This window comes from Zonotrichia albicollis, chromosome 1 (assembly GCF_047830755.1).
Source record: "Zonotrichia albicollis isolate bZonAlb1 chromosome 1, bZonAlb1.hap1, whole genome shotgun sequence".
NCBI lineage: Eukaryota > Metazoa > Chordata > Aves > Passeriformes > Passerellidae > Zonotrichia > Zonotrichia albicollis.
In genome coordinates this window covers 34,686,886-34,709,205 of record NC_133819.1, presented here as the reverse complement: position 1 = coordinate 34,709,205, position 22,320 = coordinate 34,686,886, and the positions used below count along the sequence as shown (strand labels likewise).

Below are 22,320 nucleotides of genomic sequence, written 5' to 3'. Positions count from 1 at the left end.
TGAACAAGTAAATTTGTACAGTGTAAGTTCTTGCAAAACAGTACGATACGGCTTTGGGGCAGTAAGTTATTTCAGCTTAGGCTTCACTGCAAGCAGGTAAGTAGTGCTGCAAAATCAGCAGAATGTGTGCAGTTTGCACATCCCTAAGTATTTACAGTGTCCTGGCTGGATGTCCTGAAGCTGAAAACAGCCATTTTCAGCTGCATCAGATTTGAACGTGGACCTAGCTCCGGGAATATCTGAAGAGAAAAAAAGCCCTGTGAAGCAAATTTGCAACAGCCTCAAAATAGTTTTGACTTCAATCTTACACCATTTTACTCTTGTTCCCCTTTTCCTAACAAGTTTCAGCCCATGTCAAAATTCTTTTACCAAGATTTTGACAAGCCAGACGCAAAACAAAACCAATGCGTCCATGTTAGCAATTTCAAGGCAAAATAGTGGTCACAGCCATGGTTAGAGAAAGGTGTTAAACGAGCAGTGGTGAACATGCAGAACAAAGTGCTATACTGGCTTTGTGTCAATCTTCAGACAGAGGTATTGATAATACACCAAACACCACATGTGTCACTCTCTGGCTTGGGTTTTGCAGGAGGGAAAGAGTAAGTACATCTGAAATACTGTTTGAGAGGGAGAAGTCAGCTGTGGCAAACCCAGCCTCAGTTAAGAAGCAATTCTTTAGAGGAAACATGGTTCTTTAAAATGCATTTTGATTTTTTTTTTCCAAGTCTGTCCAAGTCAGCATTTATCAAAGTCGCTATTTAATACATTTTCTAGAATTCATCTTCCATTTTCCAAAATTTAAACCAATAAATTGAGCTTCATTCTGCTTGGAATATCATTCCCATACTATCATCTCTAATAAATGGTTGATAAATCTGAAAGTTAAGAAGCAACAAAAACAAAACAAAAGGAAAAAAAGAACATTAAAGGCATTTGAAAGAAATCCACATCCTGATTTCAGATAGAGAGGAAGGGCAGACATGAATGGAGAAGAAAAGCAGAGGGGGTTTGGGGAAATCTGTCTAGGACTAGATGAAGAAATATAAGAAAATATCTATGCCTCTGTGTCAGAACTGATAAACAATTCTCTCTACCAGTGACATAGCCCAGAAATCCTGTGTCCTGTGCTATTTTGTGTTTCACAGAGAACATTCTGTAGAATAGACCAGAAGGAGAGAGGTTTAAAAAAAATATATTGTGGCAATTCTACTAAACCAAAATGACAAAGAAAAACTCGATTTTTTCATCCCAAAATAATCTTCCTAGGTGCCCTTCCTTTTAAATGCAGATGCCAGTGCTCAGTTCTCACAAAAATGGATAGTCTTGGTAGATTTGATTATGCCAGATTGCTCCCCAAAAAAGCATGTAATGTGTAACAGAGAAGTTTCAAGCACACTGAAACCAATAAAAGTTTGCCAGTAGTTTCACTGGGACTAAGTACCAATATGAAACCTCAGAGTCAGGACAAACAACTCAATTTATTTTTCTCTATCATTCATATATAATAGTTCTTTTGGTTCTGCCACTTGAGAAAAAGATGTGAAAAGCCACACAAGAAGAGCAGGAAAATAACCACAGTACCAAACCAGATGTTGAAAAAAGAGGTAATTGAGTTCTGAGGATGATCAGAGACCCTTTCTGGCCTTCCATTATTATCACTTCAGTTCAAATGTCAGTGTTATTACTGAGAGCATCACTGTGTCTTTCTTTTCTTCAAATACTGGCTCTGGAAGACTTTGATGCTCCATTTAAAAAGAAAACTTACATTACTATCTCTCATGAACACAAAGAAAACCTTAAAAGTATGACTTGAAAGCATGTCTCAACATACCCCCACAGGATGAAAACCCAGATGTCAAGCAAAAGGAACACCTACTTTATTATCAATTTTATTAATGTCTGTTCCTTAACCCTGATTAGAGCCAAAAAGATTAAAAAGAAGTAAACTTTGTTTTTTGCTCTTCTTATAAACTTGTTGGCTCATGTTTTCAAGATTTATCTCCAGCTGTAAGAATTTGAAATGTCTCGAAAATGGGAGATAAACATCTCCTAGAGTTGCAGAAATGTGGAAGCTGGTGCTTCATTAAATGAACCAAACCCCAAATTGCAAGATGTGTGAGGAAATCACTCGGGGGCAATGCTGTGACAAGGAGTACCCTACTTTGGGCACATAGCTCTGATGTCTTTCTAGAGCCCCTACATTGTCTTCTTTTTTTGTTTTATTTGAAATCTCACATGTGAAAACACTAGCTATTCCAATATTGTTCTCTTTATTGGTAATACAAGGAACAGCAACAGGCTTAACTGGAAAGAAGAAAATGCATGTTTTTTAATGCAGTTTGCTACATTTATTTTTCTTTCTGAAAATAATGGCATGAGTGAAAGTTTCTAAAGTCTGTTCAGTCCTTGGATATATCAACAGAGTTTCTTTGCAGTGTCCATGTAAAGCAGACAGAATAGCTGCAGAGAAGCTGGATTTGGACCCAGAGGGTTTAAATGACCAGGCAAGATAACCAGCCATTCAAGTTGCCAGCAGTGAAGTGGTACTGCAGTATGGCAGCCTTTATTTATAAGCTCCTCATCTGCTGTGCCACAGCTCTGTCTAAGCACAGACTCTTCTCATGCTGGTTTACTATTTCTGTTCTGTACAGAAATAGACAATGAACTACATTCAAGCCTATTGTTTTGCAGTGTTGGGTTTTTTTTTTTTTCCTGTGGGCAGACTTTGGTTGATTTTGTTGCACTATTGGCAATTTTACTTATCCAAATATTAAGAGAGAATGAGAACCTAAATGATTGATAGCAGTGCTCATTGAAATACTAGCAATGTTAGGAATTAGTGTGTTCTCTCCCTCTCTATAATGATCCAAAATTCAAGACTGACAAAGAACAAGCACATGGGAGGATCTGGCTCATGCCTTCCTTTTCATCAAATGCATCCTTGGGAATAATTTAAATATCGTATTTCAGCCTTGTTTTACACACAGAGTGGAGTGGAAAGTAACTGCTGGGTTTGTATTAAAGGCAGGGGGTGCAGTGAGAGAATAATTTTGCTAATCCTTCAATTCAGTCAAGCTGAAGTTCCCTATATCCATGAGCCCAGAAAGAACTATTGCCTGCTTTCCACACCAAATGACCTGACTCTCTGGGATATCTTTGAAATACATTTCTTTCAGCAGCTTTCTGACGCTGCCTCTTGGCAAGCTGTCCTAGCTGAGTGTGAGTGCATTGTAAGCATTGCACCAGAACATGTAGGTTTCTAAAAATGAGAAGAAGGCTTCCCCTTGCCTGGATGCTGGAGCTCAGTCTCTGATTTTATATGGAGGGCGTGGTGATAGGGTGGAGGGTGAGAACCAATAAATGCTTATGGCTGTGAAACATTTGGAAACACTTGAGCACAAGCACTTTTCCATTCTTACCCCTTTGCTGCTCTCCCCTAGCACAGAGGAGTGGTGGCTGAAAGGCAGAAGTGAACTCTTGAAGTTTCCATTTGGTGACAGCAGAGGGACAGTTCCAAGGAAAGCCCAAAGAAAATATCTCCCTCAGCTTTTTTCCCTTCCTTTCCTTTCACCTTTTTTAACTCAGTCATCACTCCATTTTATGAAAGAGTTTAGACTCATAGTTTTTCCTCCTGCCAACACTTCTGCTGCTTACTGCCAGTCTGAAGTGAGTGTGTCAGATCCCTGTACTTCAAGTGCACAGGCTCTGCTCCCAGACACTTAAAACTCTGCCTCCCCACCATCTTTCCTAAAGGATGTAAGGGGACAATTCCCTGCTGGGTGGCAAGGTAGTAAATTACCCAGATCTGGTTCTTAGTGTGGAGTACACAAACTCACATCTTCCCATGATGTAGAAGGGGTGAAGTGCAGTTAAATTCCACTAAGTGGCTCAATAATTTCTACCTGGAATATATTTGAAAAAGACGGGCAAGACCTTGCTTTAATGTCTAATGGGAAATTCAAAATCTGTACCCATGCAGCGTATTCCCCCTGTTCCAGTCTAAGGTGCACAGTCAGCACTGAGATTTGCTCCAAGCCTCAGTGGGGAATTTGAATCCCCTGACCTATTGGCCCAGAGAGGAGAGTGTAACCAAGTCCCTCTGACAATAAACACAGAAACTATTAATAAGATTAACTCTCTGGCACCAACAATCTCAGCATCTGGTTTAGACATAAAGAGGAAGGCTGGTCAAAAGAATATAGTGGCAACAAAGGGTTAAATAAATCTGAACTGGGCAGGATCCTGCTACTTGAATCTTTTCCATTGTTTGCTGATGAGGTGCAGGCACTTGGCTGTGCAAAGAGAGAAGGCTTTAAGGAGACCCAGAATCTGGGAATACATTGCTTTTAAATGGGTAAAGCTGATGTTTAGAGATAAGGTTCCTGCCCACTTTATTTTTTAATACTTCAAGGCATCCATATTTCATGTAATCTCAATTTTAATGTCAGAAAACTTGATTACAGAGCCACTAAAAGTGAATCTGCAGAAGAGAACAGTGAGGTCTCCTTGTTTCAGTAGCATTGATGAAAGCAGAGGAAGGAGAGCCTGGCAGCCAGCAGTCTAGAGGCTGGCATGGCAAATAGATACTAAAGAAGGTTATCAAACTGATGTGAATGCTGCCCAGAATGCTACCTGTCCAGCACAGGACATTTTGCAAGGGGGCCTGCTAAAACGGGTTTGGGACAGGAGTGCTTGCTCCTGTTCCAAGAAGCAGCAGCTGAGTCTATCGCATCCAAGAGCAGAAGTTGTGAAGGGCACAGAATTAAAACTGGTAACCCCAAGGGAGTGTATTCTCCTCCTGAGGTTGCTGCATTTCCTAGAGGGACACTGTTAAGAGAGAAAGGATGGCTGCAAACACACTCTGACAGCCAGCACGCCTGAGAGGTCAGATTAGATTGAGCACTTAGTCTTTATCCATTAGTAGAAGCTAGTAAATCAGAGAGCGGCAGTGGCCAAGGAATGGCTGTGTCTTTGTAACATTACCGTGTCTTAAACAAGATAGAAAGGACTCCAGGAAATCTGAGGGCTCTAGATAATACTCTAGATAATGGGAGAGCTGCTTCTCCATGACCTATTTGATAACCTTTCCCATATAAGGATGTTTACAAGCTGGGTGGCAACTCAGATGTTTAGCTGTGCTGAGATGACAATTTTATGAGGTAAGAAAAATAGCACAATGTTCTATTGTTGTCATCAGATGTGGGAGCAGCTCTGAAAGGTTGCTGCAGCATTCTGTCAATAGGACTTCTTGGAAATAATAATTTTTCTGGTTAGGCTGTAGGCTGCATTAATTGTTCAGAGGGTATAATTCTTGATCTGCTGTTAATATCTTTCTAGAAAAAAATACCCAAAATACCTGATTGTTCTTGGAACAATCCGTTCTAAGAGCCTAGGAGCACACCAGGTGGAAGTTATTTCAGAAAGGTTTTTACTTTTATGGGCTGCTGGATAGTCCAGTATTTGTGTTTGGTATGTCCCTGCTCATAGAAGCTGGACATTTTCAGGGTACAGCATACTGGATTTCCTTTCCTACTCTTTTAGCTTGCTGTTCTCATATCCAAGTGAGAAGCTCACATTTGCTGGCATGAGAGCACATGCAGTGCTTTTCTACAGCCTCTAATCACCTTTCCAGTTGCCCTGTCCATTGAAGGCAGTGCAGGAACTCCTGGAATTCTACAGGCTCTTCCCATTGGGAAGCAGCAAAAGGAGCTCCTTTGGATGTATGGGGAACCTTAAATCTCCTCTTTTCTAAGATGCTTTGTCTCATGTAAATAGTCTGCATGGATACGCCTCCGGCGTTTGTTGTCATAGCGTCACTTTTATCTGCTGGTGTCCCACTTGCCCCTGGAGGAGAGGGGGTAGGAAGTGCATTGAATTCACTCACTTGTGTTTACAGGCAGTATTCACACTGGCAGTGCTTCATAACTTTCATTAATGGAAAGAAATTAGGATGGAAATCTTCCTCAGAGTCTGTCTGCCACTAAGACTGTTTGCATAGCCTAGTCTAGGGAAAACAAGGAAAACACACACACAAAAGATGATGAATGAATGGATACCTTCTAAAGAGATAGAAGAAAGCCTGTAATAGAGAGATGGAAGACAAGAGAGAGGATTTCAGGCTTGTACTTCTCTTGACATAACACTCTTTTTTGAGTATTTTGCAAATAATGGAGTCTGGTGTAGAGTCTTTGAGGGCTACTATAATAGAATTAATTAATTGGAATGAAAAAAACAAAAATAACCAAAGCATAATACTTGCTCAAAAGAAAAATCAGTGCTTACAGGATTTGTGAATGTCAGATTTAAGAGGATTTTTTTTCATGGAATTAATGAAAAGGTTCAAATTTTAATTGAAAAAGGAGAAAGAGAAAGAAAACAAAAGCCTTCCTACACTTCAATATGTTGAACATCTTTAAAGCAGATCTTAATGTTTATTAGTTTTTCCTTATCTTGATTTTGAAAAGTTAAAGGAAATTACTTTTAGCTATATTTTTTGTGTGTATTACCATTTGTTTCTTTTAATAAATATGTCTGATAATTAACTTCGATTTCAGTTTCCTTTCTGCAAAACATAAAATCATAGAATAATTTGCACTGGAAGGGCCCTTTGAGAATTATCTTGTCCATCCCCTCTGCCATAGGTGGGGCTAAGATTAACATCATGCATGGAGAAAGTCTAGTATAAGCATTCTCATTTTTCTCACTCTGTTGTCTCACTCTTTAACAGTTCATTTCAGCTTTCAGGAATTTAATAGCATATTATTTTAGACATAATACCATAGTTCTTCTCTATTTCTGTGGCAAAGAAGTATAATCTGAGTAAAATTCCTGACGTTTAATTATAGCAAATGTTCAAGACATTGTATCAGAGGAACCTATTTACCTTCTTCTCTTGTAATACCTAAATTCATTTTAATGTTCCTGTAAAGTGAGGGAGTATTTCTTTTCATATTTTATAACTGGTGAACTAAATCTGAGAGAGTTCAAGAAATTTGCCAAAAGGAATCAGTGGTGAAGAAGAAACAAAAATTAACTTTCCTAAGTCCAGACTAGCACTTTTAATAACTTCTGCCACTGCTCTCTGTCCAACATCCACTTGATCTGTTCTTTGATGAATGTTTTGTTGTTCTAATCATCAGAACTTAAATGTTTTCCCCCTTTACTTTCTGCTCTGTAAAGAACTTGACAAAGTCTTCTGGTTTGTGGGGTTTTTTTGGTTTTGGTTTTTTTTTTTTTTTTAATTTTTGAGTGACAGGGGAGCATTAGAAGCAGCAGCCATTTAACCTTCCCAGGACGTATCCCTCTTTTACTAATTCCATGCAAGCATCTTGAACTAGTCTGCCAAACCCAGCACATAAAAAAAAAAAGAGAGAGAGTAAGGAGTGTATTCCCTCTCACCCCACTAGTTCTGGTCTGTGCATAGTAGAACAGTCTCTGTGCACGAGTGGAGGTGCAGATTTTCTTCCAGTCCCATTTCTGTGAATTAGCAGTGGCAGCCCCAGTGTCCCACATGTACACTTTGAAACAGCTTGCATTCCATGAGCAGTACATCACTCACTGCTTGGAAAGGGTGATACAAGGAAGATTCCTTCAAAGAAGACAAGTGGTTTGCTACATATTTAACTAAAATTTCAAAGGAAAAAAAAAAAAAAAAAAACCACCCAGCTCTTTCCTCTCTACTTCTCTGCTTCTGGAAAGTAAGCAGGACAACAGTCTTTCAAGGTACTCAGCTCAGGGAGAGAAGATCACCTTCTAAGGCCCACATGAAGAATAGCAGCCACAAAGGCATCTGGATGAAGTACAACCTTAGCTTTCAATCCAGCCAAATTGAGAGCCCCATGCCTGAATGCCGTCTCTACCACATCAACACCACAACCCCAAAAACTTATGGGAAAAGGGGGAAAAGAGACAGGAGAGCAACCTGCTCCCCACGAGGAGCAGAGAGCAAAGCTATTGTACACAGGCACATCACGAGAGCTGCTGCAGGAAAGGAACTGCATCCAGCCAGGATAGCAAGCATGCTCCTGAGGTTGAAAGCTGCTGGTGGCCAGGTGGTTCGGTGCCAGAAGGCAGAATGGCACCAGCTTTGCATTTCAGTGTCTTGGAGACCCTAGGAAAGAGCTGGGGCTGTAGGAATTTCTTTCTTCAGGAGAAAATGTAACACATGGGCAAGAGCTGTGGGCCTGATCTCTTTCCCCAACATCAAGAAGATCTCTCAAAGTCCTAAAGAATCATTACAGAGCAAAAATGAGGAAACCGATCCAAAAGAATGATTCTGCTGCTAAGCAAGCCAGTCACTTTTCCTCCGTTTGCATATAAACCACATCACTTTCCTGAAGTTAGATGCAGGACACAGGCACATTTAGCACTGTCCTCCTCTAGCCTAGTCTCCTGGAGGCCTCAAGACTTTAATTCAGGCTCTTGGTTTAGGAAAAAAGGAAAACTGAGCACATCACAGTCTGCACCAGCTGAAGCTATTTGCTCCACATGTAAGGCCTATCTATTGTCAGCAAGCAAGAAGTGTTTGTGACTGAAAAGCTGCACACACATCTACAGTTTTTAAGAAAGGGGACACTAATAAAACACCTATTTTCTTATCCTCTCATGCTCATGCTCTTATTGTGCCAAGTATTTTAAATGTCAGCTCCTCAGGATTATCTCAGAGCTGTATGACCAATTCCCAAACTATGTGCATCAATGGGACTATCAGTGGTACCACAGCACATCCAAACTCATCCTAAAATACTGCAAATAAAATAAAGACTGTGGGTTTAGAATTGCTTTTTAAACCAAACATTTATTTTAAAATATATGAGAATGGCTATTGTCATGCTAAAACCTGAAGACAAAATTACTATATATATGGTAGTTTTTAAATATATCAGCCTTTTATATTTCTTTATGAGGAAAAAAAATTGGCTGTAGTTGCAATCAGTCTTAATTCATTCTTTATTGCCTCTCTGGTTCTGTGTTATTTGAGCTGGTTAACTGTTAAAAGCGTTTCAAATGTTCACATGGTCTGCATTAGGTTACAGAATAAAAGTAAGTACAGCCCACGAAATGTAACTTTCTGAAATGTAAACCACATGAATTTGATTTCTTTGTGGTACAACTTTAATTGGGTTCAGAGGTCTTTTGGTCTTACCTGTCTATCTGCTCTCTGATGGCCTGACCTGATAAAGCTAATACAAAGAATCTGCGAATGCGATCCAAACTGATTACTCTCAGTTACAGTACATGGCTTTATTCTTGACAGTAACAGCCTGGCTCATAATTAGGCTGCAAGTTTGAACCCTGGAGCCACCACTGAACTGGATGTAGAAATGTCACAACTTTCAGTAAAAGACTGTGTCCCCTTGCAACTCTGCAAAACGAGAAGTGGAGGGAACAAGAGCACATAGGTGCAATTCGACGTGATCACACCTCCTGCAAAAACTGCATGAGCATGCAAACATATGTATGCCTCACACTGCCACAGCAAATGTCACAACAGAGAATGCTTCCAACACACACTACATGACAGAGAAGCAACTGCAAACAGAAACTCCAACAAAGCCTGAAATCTTCAGATACTGATCTTGAGCTGATTTGGGATTGTTGATTTTTTTTCCTTTGACAATACTCTACTTTGACTTAACAATTCATTGTTCACTCATCAACACTTGTCCCTGTTGCACTGTGTTCTGCCATATGCCTGCTCAAGTGAAACAACAGTACAGCCACCTCCCACCCAGAAAAGCACATCAACAACAAGAAAGGCAGTGTACAACAGGTACACTCACCTCGTATCCTGTGACCCGACTCATAAACAAAGACCTGTATCAGCTTGTGGAAGCAGATCTGGAATCAAGCAGACAGCTCAGGAGAAATGTAGGTAGAGAAGGAGCAGTGTGCTGAAGCACTGAAAGTCCCTTTGCCTGGGTAGCTGGTTTTGCAATGCACAGCCTTGATTTTGAAAGAGTAACATCAAAAAGATTCACAGTGTTCATAGCTCTTGGAAGAAGACACCATAGAAGGGAACACTCAGCAGACCCAGTAATAAAATAACAACACAATATTGAATGTTACTCAACTGAAACTCCCACTGTAATTCATAGGTTTCATTCAAGTAAATAAATCAGTAACAAGTAACAACATTACAAGTCATCCTCTAGTTCAGGCAAATTACATTCTTTTTTCTCTACTGGAAAACACACACACAAGAAAAAATCTTTCAAAACCAAAGTAGAATTTTTTTTAGAATAATATTTTACCTCCCACTCCCCAAAGCTGTTTTTGTCTTTGTCATTTTTCTACTGTTCTATTACCAAGCACTGTTCTGTACCAGTAGAACTGTTCTCTCAAGTAATTTCCACCACTGAACATACAAGCAATAACAAATGAGGTCCCTTAATTATTTCCAGGTTTTTCCAATAAGCAGGGTTGGCAACACAGCTCTTAGCTCTCTGCCCATCACACAAATAACAAGGCAAGCCCTGTAAACATGGCAGGGGTGTCTCTACTTTCCTGTTTGTCTAATGGACAAGCAGGAGGAGTAAGAAGGAAATGTATACCTCAGTGGTGGGGCTTTCTAGTCAACATGGGATAGTTTTTTTGGCTAAGAGTCACTTATACATATATTCATACACTGTCTTCAAGGACACAACTTACAGCTTCCCAACTTGGTCATAAGGAAAATTGAACATTTCCAAGGATGCTTCTTCCAAAACAAGAACTGATTTTTTTTTCCCCCTTGAGGCTTGAAATGTGGTTTTGTGCTTTTGTTCTCAGACCCTGTTTTCTTTTATATATGGGGTTTTGCTTCTCTCTGCATTTATGGGTTCTGCTTGGGTCCAATATTGTTTCTAGCATTTGCTTTATGGGACTTAGGGCCCCACAACTCCTTGATGTTGCATTAATGTGCAACAAAAAGCTCCATGCTACCAGGCTGTATACAGAAAAAGACCAGACTGGAAGGGACCCCAGCTTTCCCCACAGAGAAGTATAGTTTCACTTGATGGCTTCTGGAATGAACTTTGCCTATTATGTTTTATATAGATTTTGAATGAATCCTCTGAGTCACGGATTTCTTATTGGAACAATAGAACAATATACAGGCCAGGGGAAAATTTGGAATAAAGTATGGATTTTCTTCCCTGTCATGGAGCCCAGATTCCATATCTTTCTCCACATCCATTTAGTATGGCACAAAGGGAACTCACTGACTGAAGTAGCAACTTCCTTTGCTACTTCACAGTAGAAATATTATTTTGCTTCCTATTTTATTTCCCTACAGATCAGAAAAAATTCAACAACACTCTAGGTCTCTCTCCTCTATAGACTTGGAACAGATTGCAGGGAAAGGAGAAATTAAAACACAATACGAAGGAAATTAATTGTAAAGAGGGTAAAATTTTCCACATAACTCTTCCATTTGGTGTGTATGCATTGATAGGCTCCAATTGTCATCTACAGACTACATACTGTCAGTGAGAACTTAGTTTACTACCTGTGCCATATAATCTCAGACAAAACCACTTGAAACAAGCACAAATTGAGAAAAATAATACAAGATCAGTTCAAATTTGGTCTGCTTTGGTTATCAGCTACAGCTGATATCTTCATAAATTGTAGTTGTATTTCAACCAGAATCAGTCGCCCACAACAGCCTGTTGAGCTTAACAGACTGCATTGTTTTGAATACTAAAAAACTACTGCTGCCTTTTGCCCACTTTCATTATGTTAATTTACATCTGGTGCCCAAAAAAGCTACATCAACAATTCACAGCGATAACGAATTAATGAAGTCCAGCATGTCCAAAGAGAGTTTCCTTCAGGCACATTAAGTCAGCAGTTCATCTCTCCAGGGACATTTTCTAATAACAGCTCAAAAACACTCACTGAAAACACAAGCCTTAGCCCCGAGTATGCCAGGAAAGCTTTCTGCATGCAGCTCTGCCCAGAAGCTCTAGGAGACCACCACCATTCAGATCTGTGCATCTCTTGCACATCTTCCTGTGCAATACCTGGGACAGCCCTACTGCCTGTTACAAGCCAGGGACAGACAGCATGAGCAACCTCCTCGGAAAAGGAAGCCAGATATTCCACCATTGCCAGCACTTCCTTGCAAAGTGCTTGAAGGATCAGAGGCCCTTCAGGCAGCACCTTGTGGCTGAAATGTTGGCTGGTGACTCTCCACACACCTGAGGCAATGGCCTGTCTGACATACGATGAGCAACATTTGTCATACAAGGACTGATATAAAGGGGGAAGCTTCAGGTGTGAAAGGGGATGAGCAGCAAGCACAACCAGCTGGCACTTAACCAACCTGGAAACCCAATTCATTAATCTAAGAAAGTTCTCATTATCTTCTCTGTTTGTCTTCTTTTTAGGTCATTTTACTATCAAAGGTGTGATCATCCTGTCTTTGCCTGGGAAATCACAGACATTTCTATAAAGTGGAGAATAAAAAGAAAAAACAAAGTTTAAAGACGGCCAAGCCCTTCATAAAAATGCTTAATTATGGCAATGCTGAGAAGAACAACAGAATTCTAGACAGACACTGAATGGCTTTCAAGGAAAATTGTGAATTCCTCAATAAATACAATGATACCCAAAAATGTCAGTTTGGACTTGAACTCATGCCAAAGATCTTTAGGTCAAAACCACTATGAACTGAACTGCTCAGAACAACTGCTCTGCTAAGAAGCTACAATTGACATATCTGACTTCTAACCAGGTCTAGCAAATGTTAAGTTACTTGAAGAAAACTTTAAAATATCAACAGCTATTGTTTTCATTAAAGAAATCATGTGACTAGAAGCACCACAAATATTTCTGTGTAGGATCATTTGATGCTAACCATGTTTTTTTAAAAAAATCTCACCAGAACAGAGCAAGAGATCAGGAGACAGAAAAGTATAAAGAAGTAAAAAGCACAAACCAGAAGCATTAGAAAATGAGCAATGAACGCAGCTTTTTCCTGTATCACATATGTATATATGCACACAATGCATTTCTATCTGTAGGGTTAAAAAAGAAGAATGCTACTTTGAGCCCTTACATTTACAGCACCAGTGAGCCTGCATCTCACAGTTAAAGAACTAGATAAAAGTAACATAATATTCAGAATTCCCCAGGAAGTACATTCAATTCTCTTAATACTGTCAAATAAGCTAGGGATTTGGATTTCACCCATTTTGAGAATTGTTCACTGCAAACATTTTATTACCTCACCAAGTTTTATGGACCCTATCAGAACAGCTGCGATTCACTTCACTTGCAGCAGAGGAAGCTGGTAATAGCTCAAAGATTGCCCCCTTCATTTCATAAACCAATTAGGACCTGGATCCTACGACTGGAGTAACACAACCCCTTCTTTTACTGGCAAAATTCCACTTCATTTATGTGAGCTCAGAATAAACGTCTCTGTTCACAGAACACAGATGCTCATAGCAGCAAATGTTTCTAAAACACACACTCTAATTTGTTCCTTCTTCCAAGGAACACTTTTCCTGCACTCTCAGTCTACCTGCAGGTTCTGTCTAGCCATCAGCTCCTTGCTCAACACAGCAATTTTTTACTAAACATAACTAAGAGAATTTAAATTTATGGTTTACCACATGGAACTTTGTTAGAGGGTCTCCAAATATTTATTTAAATAACTTTTTTACCTTCTAAATCAAGCATAATTTCATTTTTGTAAAGAACTAATTTTGGTAATGTTGTCATCTTAGATTTACCCATGCCTTTGATTCAAATCGTTGGTATTTTGGGTTTTTTGTTTTGGTTTGATTTGGTTTTTGGTTGCTTTTTCTTTTTCAAATGCGTATTTGGCCTGTCCATAAGTATAAATAGAACCATATATATGCCTTAAATGGAACTATACTGTACCATTGATTTTGAAAACTCATCAGTTCATAAGGAGGCCTACTTTTACAGGTGGTAAAATAGGATCCATACACTTTACACAAAGTCTGTAATTCCTGTGTTTTCCCTCAGGCACTTTCCTCTGAACTATTGCAATTGGTTTGCAGCCAGGTACCAGCTTAAAAAAAAAAAGAAAAAAAACCAACCCAAAGTGTTAACACTTTATTAACTTATAGTATGTTTTTATATTCCTTTGGAAGTGTCCAAAAAAGACACTGGCAAGACAAACCATGTAAAATCAAGGTGTTCTCTGTCAAGGACATCAGTGCCAATTCCTTTATTGAAACAGATACAATCATAACTTCTTAGTTGTCAATGAATCTTTTATCAGAATTCTTTGCACATAAAGGACTTAATTTTTTAATATCATTATAGCCATTGTGCCACCCCCAGCAAGCCTTTAAGCCCTTCTCTGAACTGACATGGTGTAAGGCAGCACCGCAAGGCTTGCTGCTTCTCTGGAACCTGCGAATTGGTTGCTTAAATGAAAATAATTTTTTTAAAAAACCTTACACCAAACAAAGTCTTGTATTGTTTGAGTTAGTGTTTTACTGCAGCTTAGTTACCTGTCAAACAGGCTGACACTTGGATAAAACACATACTGGAACCATGCATCAGGGCATGTTAAGCACAAACCTGTGATGAAGAGCAGAGCTATGAGATTCGGCTGTGCGGCCCTAATGATCTTTTTCTGTTCTAGGAAAAGCTTGATTTGTCATACCAAACCCACTGCAATTCTGAGATCCTCTTCCATCCGAAAATGATTTTACATCTGTTTCAGTTCAAAGAGTCATATAAATCAGAAGCTCTGCCCATAAATTTTGATGACACCTTTAAAGAAGATTTATACAGTGTGTATTATATATATACGGGAGGTATGTAAGAGATACCAGCCACTAAAATTAAGGAATCAATGCTAGATTCTCCAAGTTCTATATATTATATTTAAGTTCTATTTATGACTTTCTGTGATGTGAGAGCCAACCAATGCATATGAAAGCTCAGTCTTTCTGTTCAGATAAAATTATGGGTGCAGTACATATTCTAACCTTCTTTTCCTATCGTTCTTGGGTGGGACAAGATTTTCAGGACAAAAACATCATGATCCATTTCTTAGAAATCACTTGCATGAGAACTGGCTTGAGCATAGTTTCACTGCCTATCTCAACCATCAGGAGAGGGAGAGGGCTGGCTTCTTCTCATAACACAAGACAACAATCCTAGTCAGAGCCAGTGGGCAGCAAGTCCCAAAATATCCCTTACACTTTTTGGTTTTGGTGCTCTTGCTGCGAGAAAGTAACATTTCTAACAAACCTAGGACTTCTATCAAGTAGAAAGTATGAAATGTAAAACACTGTGTTCATTAGGCTATTTATTCGTCAAGGCTATTTATTACCTGGCTAATGATCCTCCTTTCAGTCCCCCAAAAGTCACCTTGATGTATGTCAGTACTTTCCAGCCCCTTCCTACACCTTACAGCAAGGAATAGTTTTTGGGAAGGCAGAGGAGTATATTCTTGAGGATAGAAGAGAGGTGTTGTGAACAACCACCTGTCTGTGCTGTGCCTGGCACACAGACTGGCACTGTTTGTTTTTTCTCTTCCTGACTCAGCAGTACGGGGAAAAATTGAGTCAGCAACTCCTGAACATACAACAGCAGAGGCTGCTGGAGAGCAGACAGAGCTTCTAAATATCACAGACAGAGCAGCATGGTTCAGCCTGCAGGCCCATGTGTGGACCTGGGCAGCAGCTTGCTAAAAGGGATGAGCAGCTTGAGAGGGTCCAGCTCATTTTCTCCCTCATCGCCCTCTCTATTAAGTTAAGCTATGAGACAGCTTGTTCCTGGAATTCCTCTCTGTGTAATAATTTCCTATGTAATTCACCTGAGCTTCCCAGAGACTTGTGGCTGCTGCTCTCATGTGGCTTGATGGGATTCCACATCAAGGTTGGCCAAGGTCAGTGTGATAGAAGGGACTACAGAAAACATGTCTTAGCATAAAAAGAGAAAAAAGAAGCAGGACTGTTAAACAGTGATTAAAGCTCAACTTTTACTACCAAGACAGAAAAAAAATTTGGACAGAATGACAATGTCAGATGTTCTGTCTTCCCTTCTCCTCCCCTTCCAGTGATCTCACTGATGTTCTTACATGCTGCACAATCAAGGCTATGGAATGGACTTGATCAAGCCACTGAGTGATCATTTGATGCTTCATCTCTCACTGCACATTTCTTCTCATCTCACAACATACTGTGGTACTTCAGTTCGAATACATGAGTTGGAACAGAGGTTTTTATCACAGATTTCCTGGAAAGGGAACTAGTCTTTGAATTTAATAAAAGCACATCATTCCATGGCCTCTTTGATGCTACGCACTCCACCAACTGAGTAAGAGCTTAAAGAGAGACTTTCTCTTGGATGTACAAAGACCCTTCTCAGTTACCTGCCTGTTCCAAGTGCCTTCCAGAGCTAGCTGCATTATGGAAGTGTTTCTGCCTATGATTGTCTCTTACAGGAGCCTTTTCTCTTTCCTTGAGCTATAAAGGGTGATAGCAGGATACTCTGAAAACTCAGCCAGCAGTTCCAGTCTCAGATATCTTTTGCTATGGTGAAACTCTTGTGCTTGCCACAGAGACAACCTGTCCTTCTGCCATCTGAGACCCTTTAGATAAGACTGAGAAGTTGTTTTTTTTTTCATTTTCCAAATGACCAAACCTTTGTTAGCCCCACTACATGCATGGAGTAGTCAATTTTTTTACTATCCCATTTCCCATGCCCTTTTGTTTGAAAAGCCTTCAAACCCATGAAGAGACAATAAACTGGAACCAGAGAGACACAGGTGGTGCCATGAGAGGAAAGACAGAGGAACAGTAAGGCAATGCATTAGTGTTAAAATGAATGCTGCATGTGGGGACTGAAAGGCTGTTCTCCCACTGGTACCATGATTCTTCACAACATCAAGGCACCAGAAGCATCTTCCAAACCCCCTTTGTTGCTTTCTCCTACCTGCTTGCATTTCACCAAATGTGGTTGCAATTTTTCCCTTTTGATGCTGTGCCAGAAGACCATCTTATCTCGATTAAAATGCTCTAAAACACTTTAAAAACAGATAATCTACATCACATGGTTAGTGTTCTATGTCCACTTTGGAGCCTGAGTTCACTGAAACTGGACTCACTCTCACTCTCCATTTACTACAATGTTAACAGCTTGGTGCATCTGTGACAATCCTCCAACCTCCCATGTTCTTTATCAGCTGCAGAGCTGTACCAGAGAGTTGGAATAGCTGGAATAAATACTATTTATGTCCACTGCATATATTTATGTCCACTACTAGCTTGAAAAACTACCTTGAAAGCAAGTTACCTTCTCCATGAATGCTGTTGGGTTGCAATTGATAGCCTGAAAAACACATCTTTCTTAGCAAAAGATGTGTCCAGATAGAACAACCACCACGCCATGTTGTCACCAATTTGTCTGCCCAGAACTCTCTCACACACTGCTATATATTCAGTGACAGAAAAAATTGAGTTATTTTAAAAAGAAGACAAGCACTGCTATTGTACAGCCTAGTTCAGAGTCTCATATCTTGAGCTGATTCAGCTTATCTGCTTTTCTATACCTTTGACAAATGCATGTCTTATATCATTTTTTTCTTGCCTTCCTCCATATGCCATACTGCTTTTCCTCCATGTATCTTATCTAGAAATGATGTGCCATTAATCAGCCAAAGACACCCTTCACTGCTAAGTGTTCCTCAACTGATTTTTCATCAGCACAAGTAGTTACTAGTTCCAGCATTCCTCCCACATGCTGAAGGCTTGGCAGGGAGGGAGGAGGGATGGCAAGGAGGTTAGAGACTGCCTCACCACATAAATACTATCAGGGACCTTTATACCAGCCTGCCAGCTTGCTGTAATGCTAATGTTGCTGTTTGCTCTCAACAAAAGGAACATGGTGGGAGGAAAGTGGGGCTGCACCCTGTCTTATTTTTTAAGTTAATAACCTTCATGCTCTTCCTTTTATCTGATTAATCTGGCTGGGTGCCTGTTCAGTAGTAGCTGAAGCTTAATACCTGAAACAATGTGTGGATATGCGTTGTGCCAGTAAGGCTTGCCCAACAATGCACATTCTGTCATGTTTTCCCATGCCTTGTGTCAATATCTCATTTTATGTGCAAGCCCCCAGAGCAGGGGACAGGAAAAAAAGAGAGGCACAGAGGGAGGGAAGGAGGGAGGGAGAGAGGGAGAAAGTTAGAGGGAGAGGGAGAAGAAAGAGAAGGAGAAATGAAAGTCGGGAAAAATTACATCCCTTGGGAACATCAGCTGCTACAAACTCGCCCACTCCTCACCATGAAACGAGCTGTGTGCGGGCACAGGTGGGTCCCATTCTCTGTTACTAGAGCACAGCCTGCAAACAGGGGCTAAATGAAGACTTTCATTGCTGTTCCCTGTTTTCATTGGAGCAAGGCCATCATAAACATTTGCAGGTGGCTTGGCCATAGTCTGACACTAAAATATTTGTGGTTGTGATAAAAATCAGAATATTGCTACAAGATGGTTCTATAACCTTCAGGGCTTGATCCCGCTCTTACAGAACTCAGTGAGAGTTTTACCCAGTTTCTCTCTGCTGGTTTTATTGCTCATTAAAAGGCATTTTGCCTGGCACAATTCTTCATGGTAAAGACTCATCTACCCTTTGGGGCAAATTCAGATGATTTCTAAAAAAGGGAAACTCAAGCAAAACGCACTGATATGAGGACCTCAGCATTTGGGCTGGTTAAATAGCTAAACAACCTAAACTTTGCAAGGCTAAATCAAAATGACCAAACTTTGAAGGCCTCAAATATTTTCTGAATTAATCTGATTTTTTTTTCAGTTGTCCAGTTTGTATTCCTCATGAATGAGTTGTGGATATAATTCTTAGCACATTTAGAAGGATAAGATGAAGATAAATGGAAATGACAAGATATGTTCTCTGAATAAGTAAAACAGACACCTCAGGGAAAAGACTGAAGGAAAAGAAGACAAACAAGGATGCTCAAGACTTTGGCAAGTAGAGGAAGTTGAAAATACAGCAATTATCTCCTAGGACACACCATGAACAAAAACCAAAACCTCCTAGGAAGAGGGAAGAATGGGGAACAGAGTATATTGGAGGTCACACCATAAGTCTCATTCACACACCAGCTCACATAGAGACTAAAATGCTGACAATCGCCTCCCAATAAAGCAGCTTTAGACTCAGACTTAGGAAACATTTGTGTGATTCAGTCACAGGGAAGAATTAAGATATGTCACGGCAAAGTTTCCCAAGTGAGACACACCACTGACTAGGAAAAGGCCTTTTTATCCTCAACCCCACCAACTTTGGAGATTCTAATCGCCATGGCCCTGAACCAACACAAACCTAAAACCTGACTGACAGGGTCTTGCAAAACCACATGCAGTTTTTTTCTCATTATATAGAAACAATTGTTTGGAAGCCAAGTAGAGTCTTACATAAAACACCTCACCACTGAGTATTAAAAGTTGTTTGGGGTTTTTTTATGCTTTTAATTAGGATCATAATTACCACTAGACCTATTAAGTCACAATTTGAACAGGAGCTTAATCATCCTTAACACAAATAATGGCATTAGTTAATGTTTTTCTTTCTAAAATTGAAAAAGAAACTGTTTCTTCCTCCCTCCCTCTCTCCCAGCCCCTCTCTTTGAACAGAATGGGACATATATAAGACAACAGCTTTGCTGGATTCACAGGCAAATGGTATTGCATGTGAAATCTCAGTGAATACTGTGTTTTGACAAGAGGTAGCATACACAAATGGCACATCTATCAAATAGCTTTACGTGACCCATCATACCAGATTAATGTATTAAGAACCAAATACTGAAATGGTAGTAAAAAGGAAAATAGAGGAGCTTGGCCAGGAACACAAAACTGGGGCAGCAGATGGAATCTGTGTTCTCTGTACAGCTGGGTAGCCCAGAGCTCAGTACCATGGGCCATTCCAGCTACCATGGGAGATACACAGCCTGTCCCTACACCAAAAATCTTGAAAGAAAACCCAAGAATAACTAGAATTTCAGTTTTCAATGCCAGGATTTCACTTCATGATTTTACTTTGAAAAGACTTAAAGTTGATAGTTATTTAGATAATGACTGAGGACAGTGATTGCTTTTGCAGATATCACTAATTTATGTGATCAAATTACAATTGACAGATAATGAATCTATACTGCTGCTTCTTTCTTAGTCCACTAATGTATCTTTTTATTGATACATTTTCATGTATAACACAACTCCCAAATTCTCAGAGCTGTGTGATGAAAAACTGTACCCTCAAGCCATCAGGGCAGTTTCTGTACAGTTAAAAACATGTTATTGTGACTTATGAGGATCTCATACTTACTGGAAATAACCAGGTGTAAAACATATACTAAACTAGGGTGGTTTTGTTCATACAGTTCTCCAGGCATTAGCACTCAATTGGCATTCAAGCTAATACAATAAGCATCCATACTGTCAATTTATGGTAATAAATATCACAAATTGAGCAGCTATTTACACTGTGCAAAACTCTGTTTATCTTGATGGCCTTTTTGTCTTCCAGTATTCCTCATTCCTCATAGGAAATAGCTCGAACCCATAGAAAACCCAGAATTCCCACTGAAGGAAGTCAAAGGATCAGCTTCACAAACACTTTGTCTTTCTTCCCAGAGCAGTTATAGGAAAAACATGCACTATGATCGTAAGAAGATAAAAAAAAAACAAAACTGGCAGCAGAAATCAGGACTTCCCAGTAAGTAGAGCATTCTGTCCTTTTTGAACCAGTGTGCCATATCTGGAGTAACCTGGCCATTCCCCACAGTCTGCAACATGTGCTGCAGGGTCAAGTACAAACTCTGTAACCTCAAAAACTACCAGAACAACATCTGGGCCTGCCTGCAGTTGGATCTTAAGAAGCATGAGGACAGCATCTGCTCCTACAGGCAGGAGCCAGAGAACCGGAGAAGCGAGAAAGTGGAAATGGGCTCACCCAATCTGCCGATTTGTGGAAGGCGCTTGCGTAATGACGGAACTGGACTGTGGAGACGGCATGGCTTGCTGAATCACAACGCTGGTGTCGTGGTTTGGCATCCTTGTGTTTGTCAGCTGGTGGGACCCAGGCCCTGCCATTGCTCCTCCAACTGTGTTATGCATGGAGATATTCTGTGAGAAGAAGGGAAATGGGAGATGGTGGAAGAAAATGAAAATAAATAAAAATATAGATGTCTTATCTTGGTTTTCTGTTCTACAGGAATTCTATTAGGAATCTGAAAGTATCAATGACATGAAAAGTTACTGGCTCCTGCTAAATCCCAAGTCCATACAACTTGTTATAACCAACAACAATAAAGAAATGAAAAATAAATATTTACTTTCACAGGTGGAAAAATACTCACAGGTTAGGTAAAAATACCCATAGGTTCTTCTTTGATTCTGTCTTGTGATATATAATGGGGATATTTAGCACATATTTCTCCTAACCAAACATGATATGAGCAGATGACACCTTGATTTAGTGCACGGGCTGTTTACTGTGTACTGTCTCTGCTTAGACTGACAAGCAAATCAAGTTTTATAGCTCCAAACAGTACACGGCACATCATGAAACAGCCACTTCTATTGGCCTCCATAGATTTTGTAGAGCAAAAATATCCCAGAGGCTTAGAACAGCATTGTATTTCACTACATATAACCTTTGCTTCAGGTAACTCAGAGCTCCTAAAAAATTCTTAAAAACAAAAAAAACCCCAGAAGTTCACAGATAACTCATATCCACTGAGCAAACAACCAGCAAGGGACCAGGATACTCCTAAGGAAGGAGCCATGGAATAAGACTTCTCTGCTGTTATGCCTGTACACACAACACACACTGCTGTTAAACCGCAGGGTTTGACTTGGCCTGCGTTTGAAAACAAACAAAACTCTCAAGCCAGAGATAAGCCACAGTGTATACACATGAAAAATATGGTAACCTTGAGAGCATTATTTTCCCTATCAGGCATCAACGTGTGAATTGTTAGCAGCAAGCGGAAAAGAAACTTTCCATTGTCACCTCATGCTAGGCTGAGGAAAACGGGAACAAAAACCCCTTATACACACACTGCCACTAAGACTCACACAAAGTACCTTCCTAACCACTGCAATACTCAGGATTAAAAAACAAAGTTCTATTTCATTCAAAATTACAATTTATGAGTCAATTTGTCTAGGAAACATATACAACCACTGAAAAATATTGGTAGATAAAGCTGGTGGGAAAGGAAACTCGGAGCTCTGATCAAATGTGGAAAATAGAAGAGGCACACAACATGTTGAATCCTAGACCTAAAGAAAGATTGTATTATGGGCCAAATAAAGAACTACA

At 39.9% G+C, this 22,320-nt stretch overlaps 1 protein-coding gene across 7 annotated transcripts in view; it reads right to left on the bottom strand.

Annotated features, from left to right (window-relative positions):
• CREB5 (cAMP responsive element binding protein 5) overlaps positions 1-22,320 on the bottom strand; it is a 257,025-nt gene that overhangs the window by 152,476 nt on the left and 82,229 nt on the right. For all 7 annotated transcript variants that reach the window (XR_012579640.1, XM_074537848.1, XM_074537881.1 and 4 more), the window contains one exon: positions 20,947-21,119. Coding sequence is in view for 6 of the 7 variants with exons in the window: in XM_074537848.1 (XP_074393949.1) it covers positions 20,947-21,119 (173 nt within the window). In the remaining variant the exon portion in view is untranslated. The remainder of the gene's footprint in view (positions 1-20,946; positions 21,120-22,320) is intronic.